This window comes from Salmo salar, chromosome ssa04 (genome assembly GCF_905237065.1).
Source record: "Salmo salar chromosome ssa04, Ssal_v3.1, whole genome shotgun sequence".
Lineage (NCBI taxonomy): Eukaryota > Metazoa > Chordata > Actinopteri > Salmoniformes > Salmonidae > Salmo > Salmo salar.
In genome coordinates, this window is record NC_059445.1 from 52,155,378 (window position 1) to 52,174,505 (window position 19,128).

At 41.3% G+C, this 19,128-nt stretch overlaps 2 protein-coding genes across 3 annotated transcripts; one reads left to right on the forward strand and one right to left on the reverse strand.

Annotated features, from left to right (window-relative positions):
- The first annotated feature begins 237 nt into the window (after window positions 1-237).
- Window positions 238-8,825, forward strand: LOC106603597 (solute carrier family 12 member 9). The gene is made up of 14 exons (XM_014197471.2): window positions 238-612; window positions 1,049-1,312; window positions 1,541-1,675; window positions 2,461-2,598; window positions 2,787-3,086; window positions 3,297-3,404; window positions 4,154-4,265; window positions 4,411-4,568; window positions 4,688-4,770; window positions 4,867-4,991; window positions 5,171-5,363; window positions 5,630-5,804; window positions 6,081-6,227; window positions 6,451-8,825. The coding sequence occupies exons 2-14, from the start codon at window positions 1,111-1,113 to the stop codon at window positions 7,299-7,301; spliced, it is 2,727 nt and encodes a 908-aa protein (XP_014052946.1). The 5' UTR covers window positions 238-612; window positions 1,049-1,110; the 3' UTR covers window positions 7,302-8,825.
- Window positions 8,823-17,743, reverse strand: LOC106603598 (very-long-chain 3-oxoacyl-CoA reductase-B). Of its 2 annotated transcripts, none has more exons than XM_045717083.1 (11): window positions 17,458-17,743; window positions 15,655-15,701; window positions 15,453-15,528; window positions 15,225-15,335; window positions 13,410-13,477; window positions 11,572-11,616; window positions 11,263-11,297; window positions 11,086-11,167; window positions 9,820-9,885; window positions 9,560-9,643; window positions 8,823-9,410 (listed from the first exon to the last, which is right to left on the reverse strand). In XM_045717083.1, exons 1-11 carry the CDS (start codon window positions 17,624-17,626, stop codon window positions 9,273-9,275), a joined length of 921 nt encoding a protein of 306 aa, XP_045573039.1. In that variant the 5' UTR covers window positions 17,627-17,743; the 3' UTR covers window positions 8,823-9,272. The 2 variants fall into 2 exon arrangements, with proteins under 2 accessions (XP_045573039.1, XP_014052948.1); XM_014197473.2 differs by having other exon boundaries at window positions 9,560-9,709.
- Between the last annotated feature and the right edge of the window lie 1,385 nt (window positions 17,744-19,128).

Consider the following 19,128-nt stretch of genomic DNA (forward strand, 5'->3'; position numbering starts at 1 on the left):
AATCGTGACTAAACACAGGGCCTCAGATGAGAATTACACCCAAAATTTAAGCAGTTGTCTATGGATGGTGGTGGCCCATCTGACATAAGAAAAAGGATACCGTGTGATTAATAAAAATAAAGATTAAAATCCAAACATGTCACATGATTGCGCAAAACACAGGGCCCTAATCATTCATGACACATATGTTTTCACCCTCCCCTTTTTGGCAGTCACATGAACAGTTTCTACTGTCCCGTGACCTGCACCGAACAGATAGAGGCGGCAAGTAGACAGCATCATACCTGCAAGCTGGTCAATGTCTATGGGCATATGGAGAATACATATGTACATTTGAATTACAACTGTTTAGATTTAGGCATTTCTGTTTTATATCTTATACGATATTGGATAATTTGTATGTCGCCTATGCTACTTATAGCCAGTAGTTTTCAAATCAACAAAGATCAACTATTAACTAACAAAACACGCGTGTTAATGCTGTTAAATTACGTCATCATTTAGCTGTAAACTAATAAACGGGCAGTAAGCGAGCGGTCACGGAGCCAGAGGCCGACAGGAGTTTTTTAACAAGCGGAAGTGCGCGCTCTGATTCTTGCTGACGGAGTGGAGGTGAGTTTCTGTTTTCATCTGGCTATGCCTACCGTACGGCATTATCGGAAAGCAAACAACAATATAAACAAATGTTTTATCATTAGTCAAACTACAAGTTTACGGAATTGCGAGGTTGAATTGTAGAATGACCTCGCTGAGAACTGCTGTGTATCGCCGTTTCACTTCCCCTTTGTGGATACATGAAATAAGCATCAACTCGATACAATCGAAATTCTATCTTGATGTTGCATGACTTTGAAGCATCATGTTTATGTAGAATGTCTGATGCTTTTCTGGTGGCTCGTAGTTTTATTATTTAAAACCCTCCGCTCGCCCCTTCAATTTGCAAACCAGATTATTTTGGTGTAAATATAAAGCCATACTGTGTTTTCAGGAATATGTCCTATTGTCAGCTTTGTTGCGAACTTATACAAATAATGACTCCATTTAACAGGGTTACAAAAGGTTCAGGGGACGTCTGAACCATCTAAAACCAAAACGCTTCTGCTGAAAGCCATGTCTAATGAACACACTCCCCTCCTCGCCCATGGGGTATGTGGTCTGTCAGCAGACAATGCAGTGTGTGGCATAGGGGAGTCAGAGGGCACTGGGGAGGCCAGCACTCCTAATGCTGTACCTCGAAAGCTCAACACCTTCTTCGGGGTGATGGTGCCCACTGTCCTCTCCATGTTCAGCATTGTCCTCTTCCTCAGAACTGGTGAGTGCAGCATCTAGATGTCAGACAACTACAAATATAGGCTGTGAATGTGGAATTTATTTACAGTGCGATGTACAGTGATGTTTGCTGATGGTCAGAAGCTGCTGTTGGCTTCAAGCTCTGCTAGATTATTTTACAAAGTGTGTAACTGCATGCATGTGAATGCGTTAGGTTAATATATTGTGGTCCTGTAACAAGACTAATACTGTGTAATGATGTCTCCTATAGGGTTTGTGGTTGGTCATGCGGGGCTCTTGCAGGGTCTTGTGATGCTGCTTGTAGCCTACACCATTATCTCCCTCACCATCTTGTCCATCTGTGCTATTTCCACCAACGGTGCTGTGCAGGGAGGTGGGGCCTATTGTATCCTTAATACCGGTTCGTTCTCACACCCCCCCAAAAAAATATTTAGCAAGTGTGTTTGTATTCCTCTTAAGTATTAGTGCAGTTTAAAACAGCTATGTTTTTACTATTCAATCTTGATGCCACAGTCTTTACAGTAATTCTAGCCCTTATCTTTAAAGGGAAATTTCACCACGTTTCAACATCATTTTCATCATCTCCAGCACCAACCCAACATGGTGAAAACGGCAGGATTCTATGTTTTGTAGTCAAAAAGATAACTGTTTCTGATGACATCTGGATACGGTAAAGACATGGTGGACCCCAAGAAGAGTAGCTGCTGCATGTTCAACAGCTAATGGGGATCCTAATAAACTAAATAAAACATAATCTGATGCATCCGGGCCCAGATTACCGAACAGGCACGCAGGGCACATGCCCCGAGGCCCCTGACCTCCAGGGGGCCCACAACAAAATAAAGTTATGAACATGTCATAAGCAATGGCAAAATGTGTATAATTGCAGAACATTTGATTTAAATGTTCTCTGACTCATGAGAAAATGTTTAGAATAGCATTATAGAACTGCACATTTTCTCTTTGTGTTGAAATTCGGAAAGTTAGCTGTCCCCCCCCCCGGAGGTAGGTGCCCCGGGCCCCAAAATGCGTTAGTCCAGCCCTGTATGCATCATATAATTTAACCAACTGAGCAGGTTGCTATGCTGACTTTTACCTGCTCATAGTTTTAAAACCACATGATTCACTCCAGATCAGTGATATTTAACCCCTTGACCTAATGTCTACCAGTCATGATCAGTCGATCGTTGGGCCCAGAGTTTGGAGGAAGCATTGGCCTCATGTTCTTCCTGGCCAAAGTGTGTGCATGTGGAGTGTATGTGCTTGGTCTGGTAGAGGCACTACTTGACATATTTGGTCAGGATCCAGGTTAGTTTTGACGTTCTATAATTAACAGCCCAATACTTATAATTCCTAGCATGTTTTTGTGGTACTGCTTAAAAAAAATGAGACTGAATATTTCTTAGGAGGTTGGTGCCTCATTCATTCGAAGGAGTCATTCCACCATGTGTTTCATCTGACATCTTATCAACCTCTATGTCCCACTCCCACCTCAGCGTCCTCCTCTGCGTTGCGGGTGCTTCCCCAGGGCTACTGGTACACAGTGCTGTACTCTTCCATAGTTCTCCTGCTGGTTCTGACGGTGTGCCTAGTGGGTGCCCACATCTTCGCCCGCACCTCCTTCCTCATTCTGCTGGTGGTGACCATCTCCCTTCTGTCCATCTACATCAGCCCCCTGGCACTGACCACGCCCCTAAAGTTCCTCATCACCCACCAGGGCCCTGGCAACCATACCCTCACCTACAACGCCAGCTACACAGGCTTCAACGTCACCACGCTGAAGGACAACCTGGGCTGTGAGTACTGGCTGGCTGGGGTCAAAGGTCAGGGGGGATGGTGTGATAGTACTTAGGTACACTGTATAGGGGACAGGGTGCTATTTCAGATGCATTCCAGTTATAGTAAGCCTTGATAGGGAAGTTGAACTAGACGTGTAAAAAGCCGTTAGTTTTATGGTTTGAGAGAGCTGTTGTTGAAATGGTGTTCTTCCTCTTTCTTCTCTTTAGCGGGCTACACTGTGGACTACAGCACTGGTAAAGTCATGTCATTCGCCACTGTGTTCGCTGTCATGTTCACCAGCTGCACCGGAATCATGGCCGGAGCCAACATGTCAGGTACTGTCCACACACATTAAAACTCATGCCAGCTGGTGGATATTACAACTACAAATAGTTGTCATTAACATCTTACCATATGCATTCTGAATCAAGGTAATGGAATCTTTTAGTTCCAGAGCAAATCCACGGTAACCAATTACGCTGCGACACCCATTTTGTTTTACTTTAAAATGTATGCTAAACAAAACCATTGATTTCAAAGTTTACAACTCTACACACAATGACCACGTTTATATATGTACATATTCTTATTCATCCCTTTACATTTGTGTGTGTGTATAAGGTAGTCATTGTGAATTTGTTAGATATTACTGCATTGTCAAACTAGAAGCACAAGCATTTCGCTACACTCACGTTAACATCTGCTGACCATGTGTATGTGACCAATAAAATTTGATTCGAACAATTTAGTTAAAAAAAAAAAAAACTTTTAGTGGAAAAACTGTGCCGATGCAAAGATGAACAGAATTACAGTCAAATCTCCCTCTGTTTTATTCAGTTACCAAACTTTATATCTGCACAGTTGTACACTTTTCTATGGACATTGTTAAAAGTAGTTGTTGTGGTTTGTTCAACTTGGAAGTCAATGTTTTTTTGTTTGGTATACATTTTAAAGTGAAAAATCTGAGTCTTAGCATAATTGTGTTACCATGGAATTGCCCTCCATTACTTCACATCTCATTAAGCTTCACATAGACTCAAACTTGACATGTTCCACCATCTTCCCCTCAATCTGTTGTCTGTAGGAGAGCTGAAGAACCCCAGTGCTGCCATTCCCAAAGGCACCATTATTGCAGTCCTCTACACCTTCATAGTCTATGTCCTGCTCTTCATCCTGGCCAGCTCTACCTGTGAAAGGTCTGAATGGATGGGCAGTTATTGAGGCTTGGAATGGTTGGAACTCTGTCACCTATCTATTTTGCTCATAATTGAATGCCTGCATATTAATCATACTGAAACAATGTAGTTTAATACAGTCAACTAATTAATGTATTTTGTTTAGGACCCTGTTGGCTCAGGATTACGGGTTCTTCCAGCGTATAAACATCTGGCCTCCATTTGTCACCATCGGGATCTATTGTTCCGCCCTGTCAGCAGCCATGTGCTCTCTGATTGGGGCGTCCCGGATCCTCCATGCCCTCGCACTGGACCAACTCTTTGGTAAGATGATGTTGAACAAGTTTCACAATAAAAGACAGGCTATTTCTGCAACAGAGTAAAGGACATGTTTTTGTTTCATATAAAATAAGGAGCATGCTTTGATGTTGTGTTACCCATAGGTTTTCCATTGGCTCCTGCTGCTATCACATCCAGGTCAGGCAACCCATGGGTGGCAGTGCTCTACACCTGGGGGTTGGCACAGGTGAGGAGAAGCGATGGGTGTATCGTATTGAGCTATGCAGTACTACTTTTGATATTCTACAGGCTCTGAGACTGTGTCTTTGGTGTGACTGTGTAGTGTGTGGTGTTTGCAGGCCAGCTTAATGCCATAGCTGGCCTGGTGACAGTATTCTACCTGCTGGCCTATGCTGCTGTCGACCTGGCCTGTCTGGCTCTGGAGTGGGCATCGGCCCCCAACTTCAGGTAATCAGACACTAGCATCATGCTGTACAATCTTTTATAAAAAAATAAGACATTGACCTTATTGTGTGATGATGATGATGTCCTTAGTGAAGTAGTGTTTAACTAGAATACTTTTGACCATCAACGTCCAGTTTTCACCTGTCTTTCGCCTGTTTTACCTGTCTCCCTGTCTTTACCAGGCCCACTTTCCAGGTGTTCTCCTGGCACACTTGTCTGCTGGGCATCCTGAGCTGTCTGGTGATGATGTTCGTCATTAACCCGGTCTACTCCTCAGCCAGCATCGTCCTCCTCTTACTGCTGTTGCTTTTCCTGCACTACAGATCACCCACCAGCAGCTGGGGATACATCAGCCAGGCTCTCATCTTCCATCAGGTACCCACACCACACACACAGACTTGTACCAGTACATACAAACACACACTTATGGGCCAGTTCCTGGGTCGTGTTCAGTAGAGAGAAAACATTTTGCAATGGGGAAGAACTACCTGAACTTGTCCAATTTAGAAAACAGAGTTTTCATTTTCTGACGCAAAATGTTTTCCTACGCTGTTTCCTACTTAACAGGACCCTGGGGTGTGTCACTGCTGTCATACTTGATGCTTTGAATCTGGTTTCCACCCATTCCACCTCTCCTGTAGGTGCGTAAGTATCTGCTGATGCTGGACGTGAGGAAGGACCATGTGAAGTTCTGGAGGCCCCAGGTGTTGTTAATGGTGGCCAACCCTCGCTCCTCCTGCCAGCTCATCAACTTTGTCAACCAGCTGAAGAAGGGCGGCCTGTTTGTGCTGGGACACGTGAAGCTGGGAGATCTGGGTAATATTATATGGATGGTGACGGGAGTTCTGGTGCCAGCGGAATCGTGATTGACTTACAATAAATGCTTGTCATGTTTATGACCACATGAAACCTAAAGCTTCTATTTGATACAAAAATGAGTAATCTACAGTAAGTGTGATATCCCTAGAAATATGATGACATTTATATTCATAGACAATTCATAGAACATTTTATGGAAACTATTCAGGCTCTTCTTTTGTTTGGGAATCAAGGCAGTCCAGTCACTCAGCCAGCCTCTCATCTGTGTTTCAGACACCCTGCCCTCTGACCCTGTCCAGCAGCAATATAACTTCTGGTTGAGTCTGGTGGATAAGCTGGGGGTGAAGGCCTTCGTGGACCTGACTCTGTCCCCCTCTGTGAGGCAGGGAACACAGCATCTGCTCCGTATCACTGGCCTGGGTGAGTTACATATCCTCCTGCTTACCATTCTGGGTCGTTATTTACTGTTTTCCTGTTGATTCCTCCTCTTCACACACACACAACGGTGTCGGAAAGAGTATTGACACGACATATTCATTATAATATTACTACTTTGGAAAATGGAACATAAAACAGTTTTACCCGTCAAGCAATATACTTTTTAGTGCATTTGATTATCGTCCTCCACTCTTATCTCTTCAAGGCGGCATGAAGCCCAACACTCTGGTCTTGGGGTTCTACGACAGTTGCACCCCTGAGGACTACTTCCTCCAAGACCCTGCCTTCTGTGAGTCAAAAGGGTCTGGAGGGGATGATTTTGGGGTGGATCTGCCCTCTCTGCAAGCCCACTTCCCCCCGGTCCGCCATGTGGAGAGCCCACGCTGGCTCACGCCAGAGGAGTATGTGGGAATCATCTCGGATGCCATCAAGATGAGTAAGAACGTGTGTCTGGGCCGCTATTTCTTCCAGCTGCAGGGAGAGGGCATGGAGACCAAGACGGACGGGGCCGCGAGGATCATCGACGTGTGGCCCCTCAACCTGCTTCAGCCGAGCAGCATGTCTGCAGCCTCCGTGGACGTGTGCAGTCTCTTCCTGTTGCAGATGGCGTGTGTTCTCAACATGGCCAGCAGATGGCGCCATGCCAGAATGAGAATATTCCTGTGTGTGGAGGCAGAGTCCAGCGACCAGGGTTGGGTGGTTAAAGAGGAGACCTACCGGGAGCTGTTGAGGAAGCTGAGGATCAGGGCCTCCATCAAGATAGTGCCCTGGGACTCTGTGGTGCAGCTCTACGGACAGAAACAGACACAGGACCCAGAGCTGGAGGGCCTGACGAAGCCAGCCCAGGCCCTTTCAGAGGACTTCCTGTCTGCAGTCAACAGGATGCTGATGGAGCACAGTGCTGAGGCTGCTGTCCGCTTCCTGTATTTACCACGCCCCCCTGCTCACTCCAGCCAATCACAAAAATATCTCAGTCAGCTGGAAGCTGTGACTTATGGTTTAGGCCCAACCCTCTTGATTCATGGTCTCACCCCAGTCACGTGCACTGAGCTTTGAGTGTGTCACTCTGTGTGTTTATGGGATCAAAATGTCATGTAATTAACTTAATCCTGAACATGACAGAAAGGGCAGTCTAAATGCTTACAATATGAGCTACTATACCTAACATACTTTTTAGTTAGAAAATAAACACACAGGCACACTACACAACGGGACCTATAAGTATAGCTCTGTTCCCTGGGCATGTAGTTTCACATCTTGTATTGTAACTCATTGACACATCCACTCATTTCACAAATGAACACATTCAACACCTAGTCAGTCACAGTGGTACCTACCTACTTTCTGTAATATATTTATTTGTTAACTGTAATTTAATGGAGTACTTGTCTCATGCCTTTGTGTTGGTTGGGTAATAATATAAATACATTTATGTTGTGCCTGATATAGCTGTGTACCCAGATGTAGTTTTCATAAAAAACCTCCGCTGTGGAATTGACCGTGTGGCCTGAGAGTGACACTGATTCAGTGTGAGTGAATGTTACATGTCAGTAGATCAAATGGTCTGTTCTGTGGCACTGGACCAAAGAAGAATCATATGATAGGTTGAATGGTGATGGCGGGGAAAGGGATTCTGAAATACAGAAAGGGCAACATATGCTAACTAGCTATGGAAACTAGAATTTTGTGTCCTTTTATTTGTTATTTGATGCTGGTACAATCACTTTCCATTGACCCCTTTTCCCAGTGTATTCCTCTTCAGATTGTGACCCAGTTTGGGAGAGCTCACAAGCGTCTTTGGACCAAATGATCTCTTAGGATTTTGGGTCACTCTCCACTTGGTCGTGCTTGAAATGCTGCTTTTTCGGACTACTATGTGGTCCGTGATGGAACATGAATTCAAACTTCCTGAACCAGCTTTGAACTACATTAGTGTCTAATGCTTGACAATATTGTCATAATACACAAGCATTAAGCCACTGACAGGCAGACTAAATATGGATTGCTCATTTATTTTGTCTAATTTATAATGTATCGCCAAATGCTAAGGATCATGCCATTCATTTGTTACTTGGGAAAAGTATTTCTATTTTTATGCTGTTTTGCTTTTCTTATGTCCAGATTTTGGAAAAAGAATGTTACTGCAAGGAGTTTGGTATTTATGAAAGCTATTTACTAATTTAGAGGCATGTAGTTGGCGCTATATGAAAGCTTACACATTTCACAACTTGTGGTGGGATGTTTGTGCTTAAGCAGAAATAGTTTCCTTTTTACAGTCGTATGAAGTTACTGTATATTTCTGACTCTGCTCACAATCCATGTACTGTTCTCAGGTTGTGCCACGCAGACTGTTCTCTAGAGTCTGGACTGATCAGTGAGTGCCAGACAGGCTGCTTGTGAGTTCATCAGGACTCTTTCCAAGCAAATTACTCAATAGAAAATGTCAAAAACCAAAGTAATTACATTAAACATGCTTTTTTATAACATACTGTTTCCTCTACACATGTGTTACTCTGTAACAACTATTTGACAGTAATTTGTGAATGGGTTGGCAAAAGGCAATAAAATAAACAAAAGTTATTGTCTTTGTATTTATTTTTAAGAAAATCGAGATCACAAAAATGTGACGGTTGATACCAAAACTTGTACTATGTTAAAAGTCCAAATCAACTAGAACATGTACATGTTCAAGCGTTCAGTTATAATGTCGTAGTCTGTATCCCTAATATGTATATAGCTAGAATATGTACTACAGAAGCCTGTTTGAGAGTTGCGTCTCCCACAGATCATACTCTGCTGCACTCAGGCTATATAGTTCATGATGGATTTGGGGTCAGCTTGTTTACATCACATCAACATTATACAATCTCTTTCCTATTACCAATACCTTTCAATGGCAGTCAATGCAAAAACAGTAGCATTGATCAATTAGTTACCTACATATGAAGTAAAACATCTCATATCAATTTCCAATATGATCTCTTTAAAGCACCACAAACGTTTCAGTAGCAACCTCCTTTGCACTCCTTAGTCCTCTTTGCTTGCAGAACGTTCTGTCATTTCATAATTTTTTTTCTGTATGCTCTGTGCAAATTTCTCTGTCTGCTTCACACAGTAGGATGAAAGGCGCAGCCAATCAGGGAAGAAAATGGACAAAGCAATGTTCTGTGGGACGGCAAAGAGAGACCGAGACATCTACAATCACATAAAATAGTCAAATAGTATATTCTACATGGCTCATTTTTGGCTAAGGTAACAAAAACGTTATAGAGTAGTTTGTTTTGGATATTTGAGTGGATAAGAGGAGTTCCTACTTGAAGAGCGTGAGAGACACAGCCGCTGGTGTAGCTAGAGTAACCCACTGTGTTCAGAGCTTCACGGGCAAAAGCACTGGCACTCTTCAACAACAGGTTGGGGGGCAAGTTGTGGGTCATGTTAGTGGACACCATAAAGGGAGCTACACACTAAAGGAGAGGAAATTAAGAAAGCACAAGAGATAGGAAGAAACACAAAGATGCAAGGAAGGATACTGAAACAGGAGTGCATGTGATACAAAATTCTTAAAGTATTTTACCTGAACTGTTATTCCCTGTGACTTGTACTCTGAATTCAGGGATCTGGAAAAATATGTCACAAAAATCTGCCAAGAAAAGAATGGATAACATTTATCCTCTGTAGCTGTTATAGAGCATGTCACTTACAACGCCAGGATAGTGGGTTTGATTCCCGGACCATCCGTATGTAAAATGTATGCATGGATGACTAAGTCGCTTTGGATAAAAGCATCTGCTGAATGGCATATACAGTTGAAGTTGGAAGTTTACATACACCTTAGCCAAATACATTTAAACTCAGTTATTCACAATTCCTGACATTTAATCCTAGTAAAAAGTCCCTGTCTTAGATCAGTTAAGATCACCACTTTATTTTAAGAATGTGAAATGTCAGAATAATAATAGAGAATTATTTATTTCAGCTTTTATTTCTTTCATCACATTCCGAGTGGGTCAGAAGTTTACATGCACTCAATTAGTATTTGGTAGCATTGCCTTTAAATTGTTTAATTGGATCAAATGTTTTAGGTAGCCTTCCACAATAAGTTGGGTGAATTTTGGCCCATTCTTCCTGACAGAGCTGGTGTAGCTGAGTCAGGTTTGTAGGCATATGACAACAATAACGTCTAATGTAACTGGCCCCTCTAACAGTACAACTGGCCCCAGCTTGGCCCCCCCAGTTGAAATGGTCTAGAACCGCCAGTGTCGACCAGTCTCATTATTGCAATAATTAATCGATATTGAATAGAGATGATTGTTTGAAAAAATGACAGTCTCTCTCACTTGATTAGAATATTCCACAACATTTCTCTACCATAAGCCGCCTCAAAAGTAATTCTAGAGAATTTGGAATTATGTCCAACCGGCCTCACAACCGCAGACCACGTGTAACCACGCCAGTCCAGGACCTCCACATCCGGTTTCTTCACTTGCGTGATCGTCGGAGGGCGGAGGGGGTTTTAAGGAGTATTTCTGTCTGTAATAAAGTCCTTTTGTGGGGAAAAACTCATTCTGACTGGCTGGGCCTGGCTTCCCAGTGGGTAGGCCAATGCCCTCCCAGGCCCACCGATGGCTGCACCCCTGCCAAGTCATGTGAAATCCATAGATTAAGGCCTAATGAATTTATTTCAATTTACTGATATCCTTATATGAACTGTAACTCAGTAAAAGTGTTGCATGTTGCGTTAATATTTTTGTTCAGTGTATGTACATGAGGTTGAGCGTGTACGTGTGTAATACATTGTGTATGCTTGAGTGAGAGAAAGTTAAGTGAAAGGGAGAGGCACCTTGGTGGCGGAGTAGAGAGACAGCATGGGTTGTGGTTGAGCACCTGCCTCAGAAGACATGTTGATGATCAGACCGTTCCCTCTGGGAAAGACAGGACAGGTAAATAAAGGGACAATTTCATAGATTGAAATCATTAAGATTCACATTTCATTAATATCACCATGATGCATATGTACCTTGCAACCATGCGTGGGAGAACCAGTCTGGTCATCTGAGGAATGATAACACCATCAGTACCATCACCAACATCTCCATAATCCTCTTTCACTCCCATCACCATCATCATCCGCATAATGATCATCATGTTCAACAACACCAACGTTAATCTCCTAAACGTTACCATTACATTTTTCACAGAATGACCAAATATTAAAAGCGATGACTTTGTATGAGCCATACACTAGTTTCGAAACATAAACTAAGACATGGTCCATGCATAGAACTTCACAGAGGGAGTCTATATAAGTCCTGACAGATCATCTCACCTGGGTGACAGAGAGGATGTTACAGTTGATCACCTGGGTGGTTCTCTGTGTTAGGGAGGAATGAAAACACAAATTAACTCAACTATTAACTGAAGCTTTAAATCCAACCATAGTACATTATAACCTTGTTAGAATCAAAATGGCACCCAAAACATGATATATACAGTTGAAGTCAGAAGTTTACATACACTTTAGCCAAAAACATTTAAACTCAGTTTTTCACAATTCCTGACATTTAATACTAGTAAAAATTCACTGTCTTAGATCAGTTAGGATCATCACTTTACTTTAAGAATGTGAAATGTCAGAATAATAGTAGAGTGATTTATTTCAGCTTTTATTTCTTTCATCACATTCCAAGTGGGTCAAAAGTTTACATACACTCAATTAGTATTTGGTAGCATTGCCTTCAAATAGTTTAAATCGGGTAAACGTTTTGGGTAGCCTCCACAAGCTTCCCACAATAAGTTGGGTGAATTTTAGCCCATTCCTCCTGACAGAGCTGGTGTAGCTGAGTCAGGTTTGCCGGCCTCCTTGCTTGCCCACACTTTCAGGTCTGCCCACAAATTTTCTATAGGATTGAGGTCAGGGCTTTGTGATGGCCACTCCAATGCCTTGACTTTGTTGTCCTTAAGCCATTTTGCCACAACTTTGGAAGTATACTTGGGGTCATTGTCCATTTGGAAGACCCATTTCCGACCAAGCTTTAACTTCCTGACTGATGTCTTGAGATGCTGCTTCAATTTATCCACATAATTTTCTTCCTCATGATACCATCTAGTTTGTGAAGTGCACCAGTCCCTCCTGCAGCAAAGCACCCCCATAACATGATGCTGCCACCCCCGTGCTTCACGGTTGGGATGGTGTTTTTCGGCTTGCAAGCCTCCCTCCTTTTTCCTCCAAACATAACGATGGTCATTATGGCCAAACAGTTTTATTTTTGTTTCATCAGACAAGAAGACATTTCTCCAAAAGGTACGATCTTTGTCCCCATGTGCAGTTGCAACCCGTAGTCTGGCTTTTTTATGGTGGTTTTTGGAGCAGTGGCTTCTTCCTTACTGAGCGGCCTTTCAGGTTATTTCGATATAGGACTCGATTTACTGTGGATATAGATACTTTTGTACCGGTTTCCTCCAGCATCTTCACAAGGTCCTTTGCTGTTGTTCTAGAATTGATTTGCACTTTTCGGACCAAAGTACGTTCATCTCTAGGAGACAGAACGCATCTCCTTCCTGAGCGGTATGACGGCTGCATGGTCCCATGGTGTTTATACTTGCGTACTATTGTTTGTACAGATGAACGTGGAACCTTCAGGCGTTTGGAAATTGCTCCCAAGGATGAATCAGACTTGTGAAGGTCTACAATTTTTTTCTGAGGTCTTGGCTGATTTCTTTGGATTTTCCCATGATGTCAAGCAAAGAGGCACTGAGTTTGAAGGTAGGCCTTGAAATACATCCACGGGTACACCTCCAATTGATTCAAATGATGTCAATTAGCCTATCAGAAGCTTCTAAAGCCATGACATCATTTTCTGGAATTTTCCAAGCTGTTTAAAGACACAGTCAACTTAGTGTATGTAAACTTCTGACCCACTGGAATTGTGATACAGTGAATTATAAGTGAAATAATCTGTCTGTAAACAATTGTTGGAAAATTGACTTGTCATGGACAAAGTAGATGTCCTAACCGACTTGCCAAAACTATAGTTTGTTGACAAGAAATTTGTGGAGTGGTTGAAAAACGAGTTTTAATTGACTCCAACACAAGTGCATGTAAACTTCCGACTTCAACTGTATACGTAGACCATTTATGTGAGTGGAGGTGTGTGTGAATCCTACCTGCTCAGGGTTGGGAATGTCCAGGAAATGTACCAACTTGTCAGAATAGTTCATGCCTACATTGTTAACTGTAAATGAGGAGTGTCAGAATATATTTCTATGTAATTGATTATTAAATTTCACTACTAATATCCATTGAAAGAGAGAAAGCTACAGTGCCTTGAGAAAGTATTCACACCCCTTGACTTTACCCACATTTTGTTGTGTTACAGCCTGAATTTAAAATAGATTAAATTGAGATGTGTTGTCACTGGCCTACACACGATACCCCATAATGTCAAAGTGGAATCATGTTTTTAGAAATGTTTACAAATTCATTAAAAATGGAAATCTGAAATGTCTCAAGTCAATAAGTATTCAACCTCAAGCCTAAATAAGTGCAGGAGTAAATATGTGCTTAACAAGTCATAATAAATTGCACGGACTCACTCTGTGTGAAATAATAGTGTTTAACATGATTTTTGAATGACTACCTCATCTCTGTACCCCTCACATACAATTATCTGTACAATCCCGCAGTCGAGCAGTGAATTTAAAACAACAGATTCAACCACAAAGACCAGGGAGGTTTTCATAACGACTTGCAAAGAAGGCCACCTATTGGTAGATGGGTGAATTTTTTTTAAAAAGCAGACACTGAATATCCCTTAGAGGATGGTGAAGTTATTCATTACACTTTGGATGGTGCATCAATACACCCAGTCACTACAAAGATACAGGCGTCCTTCCTAACTCCGTTGCTGGAGACAAAGGAAACAGCTCAGAGATTTCACTATGAGGCCAATGGTGACTTTAAAACAAGTTAGAGTATAAGGAGCTGTGATAGGAGAACTGAGGATGGATCAACAACATTGTGCTTTTTCCACAATAATAACCTAAATGAGAGTGAATAGAAGGAAGCCTGTACAGAATAAAAATATTACAAAGCATGCATCCTGTTTGCAATAAGGCAATAAAGTAAAACTGCAAAACATGTGGCAAAGAAATTAACTTTTTGTCCTGAATACAAAGTGTTGTATGGGGTAAATCCAACATAACACATCACTCAGTAGCACTATTCATATAGTCAAGCATCATGGTGGCTGCATCATGTTATGGGTATGCTTATCATTGGCAAAGACTAGGGAGTTTCTTTTAGGAAACAAATAAACAGAATAGAGCTAAGCTCAGTCTGCTTTCCAACAGACACTGGGAGACAAATTCACCTTTCAGCAGGACAATAACCTCAAACACACTGGAGTTGCTTACCAAAACGACATTGAATATTCCTGAGTGGCCTAGATACGGTTTTGACTTAAATCAGCTTGAAAATCTATGGCAGGACTTGAAAATGGCTGTCTAGCAATAATCAACAATCAACTTGACAGAGCTTGAAGAATTAAAAAAATAATAATGTGCAAATATTTTACATTCCAGGTGTGCAAAGCTCTTAGAGACTTTACCCTGAAAAACAAACTGTTATAATCGCTGCCAATGGTGATTCTAACATGTATTGACTCAGGGGTGTGAATACTTATGTAAATGAGATATTTCTGTATTTTATTTTCAATACATTTGCAAACATTTCTAAAAACATGTTTTCACTTTGTCATAATGGGGTATTGTGTTTTTTCAAATCAATTTTGAATTCCGGCTGTAACAACAAAAGGTGGGGGTATAAATACTTTCTGAAGGCACTGTATGTTGACGGTAATAAGAGCACATTCTACATTTAATTGCAGACTAGCTTTAGTTCCTTTCTCATTTCCTGATTGTCATCCCCTTTATGACTCCTTGTTCTCTTCCTCCTATATATCATTGTCATAGGTTCCCTACCAAGGATGCCTATGTCCAGGTCCCGTAGTGCCTCAGCTATAGCAGGGTAGATGTCATGGCCCTCTGTGAAGTCTGTCTGGATGATCTGGGTCTGGCGTCCATGTTGGCTCTCTGGAACAAACATATTGATGTACAATTTCATTTAAAGGGACAATACATTTGCATATTGATCTATTGTACCTCAACTCTTCATTTAGTTCTGTTTTTCCATCTCAGCCCTTCACTCACCAATCTCCTTGGCAACAATGTGGAGTTTATCTTTTGACCGGCTGACCAGTACAATGTCCAGACCTCTTCTGGCCAACTGTAGTGTCCAGGAAGAAAGGCAACTGTTACGTGAGTAAACACTCATTTTACAAAGCACTTGAATTAGATGCTTATGCATGCTTCAATCTTGTCTGTACACAGGCGAGAATCAGTAAAGACTCACCTCATTTGCGTAAGCTTTGCCAATCCCTGAGGTAGCCCCTGTGACAACTGTAGAAAGGAGATCATGGTCAGAATTAGTTAGTCTGCAGACTTCCATAATTACATATTACTACTATTGTTGTGTCTCCTCATCCTCTGCAGTGAGAGGTCTCAGAGAGGTCAGGTCGGACACTGGATGTGACTGCAGGATGAAGGAACATTTAAGGATCTCTCTCTCTTCCTTTATTTCACAATGATGGCAGGAATGCTGCTATCCTGGTCTGCTCGGTGGAAGCATACTATCGTTTGTCATCAGATACTTGTAAAATTGTTTTGTAGTGGCCATTGTCAAGCACTGGCAACAACTTTTCTCCAACTGCTGCCAAAAGCTAAAAAGATGTGCTACAATAACAAACAGGAAAGTTACGTTTCCAAATGAGACTTAAGTGGACCAGTGCCCACACAAATCCTGTTCCACCTAACAGCAGATATCATCTTGGGTACAGGGCAAAATAGTGAGCTGTAAAGTGGAATGTGACCTGCCTCTCTCAGTCTTCCATTGAGCAGGGCTAGGTTAAGGTGCAAACATGATACACTCAGGGTGGGTTGCACCAACATGGTTTAAATTAATCTAGGTTTTGTTTTTTGTATTATTTATTTTTGTCATTACTTAACGTTATTGACCCATTTATTATTTGTCCGCTAGCCACCTGATCATTGCGCGTCAAAGTTCAAATTTCTCCGCTTATGAAAAAAAACTATTGTCGGAGCTGATGGAGGAATTTATTAACATACTGGAGGATATAAAGACAGACAACACGACTGTCAAAAAGAAGGAAGACGCCTGGGCCATTTTATGCGACAAATGTAATGATCGACACGGATTACAGAGAAGAGGGACCCAAATTGGATGAAAGCGTGCTGGAAAACAATTAAAGGCGAAAGCCAAAAAGGATTCGGCAGAGGAGAGGCGGGGGCTATTTCAGTCCGGAGGGGGGCATCGGTCCAATGGAATTGAAGCTCTCCCAGAAGATATGCGAGATGATTCCTCAGCAGTTTGCCCCTCTCCATAACCCCTATGATGACGACGGACAACTTGACCCACCAATATTTAGTAAGCATAAATAACTGTTAAATATCAATGCCTATAATGCACGTTAAAACTAACGTTAATGCTACTTCACTACAATGTTAACGTTATCAGTCCCGTCACAGCATGTTGCATAACATCATCATTCGTACCAAGGCTGGGCATATCATAAGCCCCAATTCAATTGTTGTACAAAATGGGCACGTAAATAGCCTACTAATAATTAGTTAATTATCAGAAATCTCAACAGGTCTCTAATTATTCTCTGAGGAACTCGTTTTGGTCTCTCAAAAGTAGATATGCTGTCATTTTATCAGTTAAACCACCTCAAGTGGAAGTTTAGAATTAATCTCACATCTCAGTTTATATATAGATTTTTAATTCATTGAGCAGCAGATTTACAATTAATCTAGGTTTAAAGTGAATTAAACTTAGATTAGAGGAAGGATGTAATTTAACTAGGATTAATTTAAAAGTAGGTTTAACATTTGGTGCAACAATATTAATAGATACACCTTGATTTAACCCAGTTTAAGAGTTAATCCATGTTGGTGCAACCCACCCTCAGTCTACTGTAGTTTTATTATTTTTTTTTATCTTGTAGAGAACGTCTAAAGAATCATGTAACATAGCCATCACTATGACTAAAAAGAGAATGCATTTATTTTCATAAATAAACAAATATCAGTCTACTGTAAAAATAGCTTCCTTTACATAGCATGTAGCCTGCCTTACCTGCCCATTGTCCATATGCCTTTAAATCAGTTTGCCAAACTTTTGACAGCACATACACTCTGAATCCACACCAGCAAATCCAGGACCATTTTAGCATGTAATACAGCACTGTGAAGCCACCTATGAACACCAGTCCCCTCGCAAGCATCGAGTCTGATACAGTATCCATGTCTGGGCAAATTTCACTCACACTTCAGCAGACAGTTCTTCAAAAAGATGAACTTTGGCTGGTTTTATAGTAGAAATGAACATGCTTACTTAGACATACAACGTGCAACGCTCCGCCCAAGAATCTTGATCTAATCGGCGCATTGGTCAGGAATATTTCCTGGTGCGTCATCTCAGCAAATCAGGCAAAAGCAGTATGACGCTTTCCCGCACCGTATTCAGCGTCCCCACAAGAGCAATACCAAAGAGGAAAATTCGAAGCGAGAGGTTTTACTCTGGCCCAAAAATGACCAATAAGTTTCTATGCGCTTATTTTGGACCTGATCTTGTCGCCTGCCTTCCCGCCTTTGGGACAACGACTCCCATTGTTAGGGCGGAGACATGGTCATATTGTCATTATATATAGAGCTCTGCATATACAAATACTACAGTTTATAGCTTCTTGTCCAATATTCCCGCCTCCTTCTACGCCACTTGAACCGTATAGAGAGTAATGATAATGGCGTTTTGTAAAGCCAACGGAAAAATCAGTGGTGGAAAAATTACGCAATTACCATACTTGAGGTAAAGTAAAGATACCTTAATAGAAAGTGAGTCAAGTAAGAATGAAGGTCACCCAGTAAAATATTACTTGAGTCTAAAAGTCTAAAAACACTTGGTTTTAAATATACTTAAGTATCAAAAGTAAATGTAACTGCAAAAATATACTTAAGTATCAAAAGTAAAAGTATAAATCATTTCAAATTTCTTATTTTAAGTAAACCAAAAGGCACGATTTTCTTGTTTTTTTTACTTTATAGATAGCCAGGGGCACACTCCAACAATCAGACATAATTTATGAGCGAAGCATTTGTGTTTAGTGAGACCGCCAGATCGGAGCCAGTAGGGATGACCAGGGATGTTATTTTGATAATTGGACCATTTTCCTGTCTTGCTAAGCATTCAAAATTTAAGGAGTAGGCTACTTTTGGTTGTCAGGGAAAATGTGTGGAGTAAAAAGTACATTATTTTCTTTAGGAATGCAGTCAGGGTTGAGTAAGTTACTTTCTAAATGTAATCCGTTACAGTTACCTGTCCGAAATTGTAATCAGTAACGTGACTTTTGGATGACCCGAACTCAGTAAAATAATCTGATTACATTCCATTACTTTTAGATGACTTTCCTCTTATGCGGCATTAGAAGACAAAAATGTATGTTATAAATTGAAATCTATTGCAGGATAAATCAATGTTAAAGTTTACATAGCTGGCCATATATGGATGTTAAAATGTACTTTATGGGTTGGTTATGTGGCTTCTGCTAACCCATCGCTTTCAACTACATATAATAATACGATTAAATTATATCTTTACATTAAAAACCAAAGTCTATCAGAATTCCAGTCATTCCAATAAATGTTATACCCCTTGAAGAATAGGACTTGGAAATATGGAAGTATATATTAGCCAAATTGTTTTACCTGAGCATGACCCCAAAACTAAGGACTTATTAGCCTACTCTGT

What these genes read in the sequence shown, in the direction of transcription:
- LOC106603597 (XM_014197471.2), top strand. Translation starts at nt 1,111, where the DNA reads ATGTCTAATGAACACACTCCCCTCCTCGCCCATGGGGTATGTGGTCTG. An exon ending in CGCACTGGACCAACTCTTTG is followed by an intron (nt 4,569 to 4,687) that starts GTAAGATGATGT and finishes TGTTACCCATAG; the next exon opens with GTTTTCCATTGGCTCCTGCT. An exon ending in GCATCGGCCCCCAACTTCAG is followed by an intron (nt 4,992 to 5,170) that starts GTAATCAGACAC and finishes TGTCTTTACCAG; the next exon opens with GCCCACTTTCCAGGTGTTCT.
- LOC106603598 (XM_014197473.2), bottom strand. Translation starts at nt 17,626, where the DNA reads ATGGATACTGTATCAGACTCGATGCTTGCGAGGGGACTGGTGTTCATA. An exon ending in CTCCCACGCATGGTTGCAAG is followed by an intron (nt 11,168 to 11,262) that starts GTACATATGCAT and finishes TGTCTTTCCCAG; the next exon opens with AGGGAACGGTCTGATCATCA. An exon ending in CTCTCTACTCCGCCACCAAG is followed by an intron (nt 9,886 to 11,085) that starts GTGCCTCTCCCT and finishes TTTTCTTGGCAG; the next exon opens with ATTTTTGTGACATATTTTTC.